This window comes from Epinephelus moara, chromosome 12 (assembly GCF_006386435.1).
Source record: "Epinephelus moara isolate mb chromosome 12, YSFRI_EMoa_1.0, whole genome shotgun sequence".
Taxonomy (NCBI): Eukaryota; Metazoa; Chordata; class Actinopteri; order Perciformes; family Serranidae; genus Epinephelus; species Epinephelus moara.
Window position 1 is genome coordinate 1,103,538 of NC_065517.1, and position 4,466 is coordinate 1,108,003.

Consider the following 4,466-nt stretch of genomic DNA (forward strand, 5'->3'; position numbering starts at 1 on the left):
GACGCCTAATGCACAAGTGGTTGATTAAAAGAAATACTGTGAAATGTAAAACGCAGTGCCGTGCATGTGAGATGGATTTTTAACATTTGTTGATGGATTTTGATGAAGTAGCATGATTTATGCTGATGCTAATGTCTGTTAGTGGTGTGTTTTGTGATGACAACATGTTGCCTTCTGCTAGCTTAGGTGATGACTTTGCGCTGCTAACTGTAGCTAACTTTACTGTGGTAAAGTCGATTGCTAAGGCACAGATGCTTGATTTAAAGAAAAACGATGAAATTTTAAAGGCAGTGCAGTGGATGTGAGATGGATTTTTAATATTTATTGATGGATTTTGATTTGTACTTATGCTAATGTCCGTTAGCTGTGTATTGTGTTTGATGTTAGCCTTTTTAGCTTTTCAGGTAACTACAGCTAACTGTTGTGTGATAAACTCGACGGCTAATGTACAAGTGGTTGAGTTTAACAAATATTAAATAGGCTATAAGATGTAACACAATACATGTGATGTATTTTAAGCATTTATTGAAGGTTTTTGGTCAAACAGGATTCTTGCTGATGCTAATAGGAAGCAGTGTTATTGAACACAGCTATATTTGACCTACATTTAGTGGTTGTTCATCAACTGTAGTCTGACTGTAATGTGATGTGTTGATTGTTGTGATGCTGTTCAGTCCTGCTGAGACTGAAATTACAGAGTGTATGTGTGTGTTTGTCTCTGTTTCTGTCAATGTTATTTAGCCCAGTTGGGGTGTAGGTTGATTTGTGTAATGTATTTAATTGTATTTAACTCTTTAACTGCCATTGACGGACATTTCCGTCATTCATGACAGAACGCTTCACCGCCAATGACGGAATTTTCCGGCAATCCGTGTTTACAGTTCTACGTGATAGGGGGGCTTGTAATGCACCTTGTGAACTAGTAAGTAAGTGGCGACATAGAATCAAGGGCTTTGTATTTTCGCGCTCCTAGATTGGATGACAATTCCACCGCGGAGCAGAAAGGAAGTGGAGGAAGCGTCTTGTCTGTCAACGAGTGGAAGTCAAAGTGAATGTAAACAAATGGGATGCCCATTCCCGCAAAGTTCACCCGAGAGGAGGCTTTGGAGCAGATTTTTAACACGGATCACTTTGTAGATGAAGAGGATTATGATGAAACTGGGTCGGAAATTGAAGGAGACGATGAAGATGAGGACAACGGAGATGATGATTTCAGCCAATATGACAGTGAAGACGAGTGGACGCCAAACGTTCGTGACGGAGGACGGAGTTTTTCTCAGGTGGCACTATCTGGTAAGTTCCCTATTTTTCACACTTTTATGTTTGTGGTCTGTGGTTATCTGATACATCTGATAACTTTATTTATCCCCTATGGGAAAGCTAACATCGCAGCACCTGCCCTCAGAGCCCCTGTACAGGCGGCTGTGTCAGATGCGTGCAGTAGTTTGAAATGAATCACGAAGGTCCTGGTTGTTTTCATAAAGATGAAGGGGCTTTTTAGAGTAAAGTGATGCATCTTGCTACAATACACTTTCTTTGGCTTCACGTCCTTCTGGATCGTCATTGGTGTTGCTAAGGTAAATTTTGGTGGTAGCGATCGATTCTCCTGACTCTGACTGGTTGATAGAGGTGTCGATCATCAAAATTGACCAATGGGTTGCCGAAATATTTCCCTGCGGATCGCCCCAGTGAGTTTACGCAGATGCGCGCAGGACGCAGCCTGTAAGCAGCACAGAGGCAGATCGCCGAGTTTTTATCAACAATGGCAAGAAGAAAACAGGAAACATTTACAGCAGAGGAGGTTCTCTGAATGCTTGAATCAGATAGCGGTGCTAACATATACTAACAACACAATGCCAAACGTTAGTGTGACGGATAGAGCAATGATCCACAATATGTTGGTCAGTAAAGTCAAACCCCCTTTCTGCTCCTCAGGCGGCTGCACTGTAAATAGTTGTTGTAAATATTTGTTGTTGTGTTTATATTGTTTGATTTTATATTTTGTTTATGTATATTAAATGTATACAGAGTCAAGTTAGTCACAGCTCCCCCCCCTGTTCTCCACTTACTGCTGGCACAGGTGAAAGAGGTGAGACTCAGAAAAGGCCCCCAAACTTTCTCTCTGTGCACACTGCATGCAATACCCAGAGAATAGAAAGAAAAATCTGGGGGTTTTTTAATTCAGAATTTAATGTATCCATATAATCATTTACAGGTCGAACAGAGCAACGGAGCATACAATACAAGAGACGAGGAAGAGGTCCATCAGCCACATCTCATGGGTCAAAGACCCGATTCCTGTTCTCAGCGGCCAGAGATGAAGAAGGTACGGCTTCCTAAACTGAATAATCTAATATGACATTTTGAGGGTAGCCTATATGCTAAATATCAAATTGTTTGACAAGTGAGAAAAAACTCATTTCATTTTTGTGCACTGAATATTGACCAAAGTGATGTTTAGTCAATGATACTCTGATATTTCACAGAGTTGAGTGAGTCCAGGGCCCAGCCCAGATCTTCTCCCACCCGCTCACGTTCTCCACTCCCTGCTGGTGAAAGAGGTGAGATTCAGAAAAGGCCTGAGAAAACTGTCTTTTGTATGTAAGTGCTATTACACATTTTGGTCACTAGGCCACACCTAGGACATTTTGTATCACAACCTGCCTGTATCATTGCACCAGTGTGAGGCAACTAGTGAGGTAAATAGTTGCTGTTGATTTCTGTCAAAATGTCCATGCATCTCTCAGTGTCTGAGTCGTTTTTGGTTAACCTCAGACTAAATGAAGACATTAACATCTTTGTCCATGCTGCATCTACCACCCTGTTGAATTGTATGAAAAAAAGGCTATATTTTTGTGGTAATTTAGTTGTATTTATATGATAATTTACAGGTCGAACAGCTCAACGGGGCAGACATCAGCCTCAGAGACGAGGAAGAGGTCGGACAACAGCCTCTCGTGGGCGTGGTGTGGCTGCTCACCATAGGACATCTCCAGCTCCTCATCCCGAGTGGTGTGACACAAACTGGCAGCCAAAAAACATTCCTTTTAATGCAAATCCGGGACCTGCAAGTAAAGCGGCTGCTCTTTAGTCTGAAAATCCTGTTGATTTTGTTGAGTTGTTCCTTTCTGATGAGCTGATCCAGAACATTGTAATTCAGACAAACTTGTATGCACAACAGTACATTGAAGCTGAGCAGCACGTTTCACCACAAGCTAGATCCCATGCATGGAAACCTGTCAGTGTCAGAAATGAAAAAGTTCCTAGGGCTCTTTTTTCTCACTGGTATCATTCGTAAGCCTGAGCTTGAGATGTACTGGTCTACAGATGAAATGTTAGCTACCCCCTACTTCAACAAGGTCATGTCTCGCAACCGGTTTCAGATGATTTTGAGATTTCTTCATTTCACTGATAATGAAGCAAGGCCAGACAATAACACTGACAATCTCTACAAAGTGCGGCCCGTCTTAGATTACCTTGTGTCAAAATTTAGGGAAATGTATCAGCCCAGTAAAAACATTTGTATTGATGAGGGTATGCTTTTGTGGCGTGGACGCCTAGTTTTCAGGGTGTACAACCCCCAAAAACCAATCAAATACGGCATAAAATCGTACATCCTTTTGTGATTCTAAAACAGGGTACTGCTTTAACTTGAAGCCTTATCATGGCGAAGCCTCTGCTCTTGGAGACATGGTCGTCTCTCTTCTTGATCGCTTAGCTGGTCATGGCTACAAATTATTTATGGATAACTATTACAATTCCATATCATTGTGTGAGCGCCTTCTTGATCTGGACACCCACGTCTGTGGTACACTGAGGAAAAACAGAGGTGAACCACCAGTCATCCAAAACATGACCAAGGCAGACCTTCCGGTTGGGGAGAGTCATGCAACACAATGGTAATGTGATGGTACTGGCATGGCATGACAAAAACATTGTAAAAATGGCCACAACATTCCATCAGGACAACATGGAGAATGTCAGTGTATGGCAGAGAGGCCACAAAGATAAAGTACCAAAACAAAAGCCAGAGTGCATTGTGGGATACAACAGTGCAATGAATGGAGTGGATAGATTGGACCAAAATATCATCTATTATCCATTTGTGAGGAAGTCACACAAATGGACAAGAAAATTTGTAACTTATCTCTTTGAGATCAGTCTGTACAACTCATTCATATTGTACAAGGCCAAGAACCCACAGGGAAAATGCAGCACTTTTCTGGCTTTCATTGAAAGCCTTGTGAAGTCATGGACTAGCCAAAAGCCTGTGGTACATGCTAGTCAAGAGGAAAATGGGGCTGAGGGAGAAAGAGATGTACCTCCACCTCAAAAAACTCCTAGAGCCCCATATAAGCATGACTCAAGGAGCAGGCTGGACAACAGGTTTGCAGCTCATGCTCTTGTCCAGATCTTGCCAACACCCAAAAAGCAGCACCCAACCAGACGGTGCAGGGTATGTGCAC

General features: G+C 42.3%; 1 protein-coding gene across 2 annotated transcripts; it reads left to right on the forward strand.

Annotated features, from left to right (window-relative positions):
• The first annotated feature begins 24 nt into the window (after positions 1-24).
• Positions 25-4,460, forward strand: LOC126399093 (uncharacterized). Of its 2 annotated transcripts, XM_050058890.1 has the most exons (5): positions 25-1,293; positions 2,029-2,089; positions 2,216-2,326; positions 2,487-2,561; positions 2,892-4,460. In XM_050058890.1, exons 1-5 carry the CDS (start codon positions 1,138-1,140, stop codon positions 3,089-3,091), a joined length of 603 nt encoding a protein of 200 aa, XP_049914847.1. In that variant the 5' UTR covers positions 25-1,137; the 3' UTR covers positions 3,092-4,460. The 2 variants fall into 2 exon arrangements, with proteins under 2 accessions (XP_049914847.1, XP_049914846.1); XM_050058889.1 differs by lacking the exon at positions 2,029-2,089.
• The last annotated feature ends 6 nt before the right edge of the window (positions 4,461-4,466 follow it).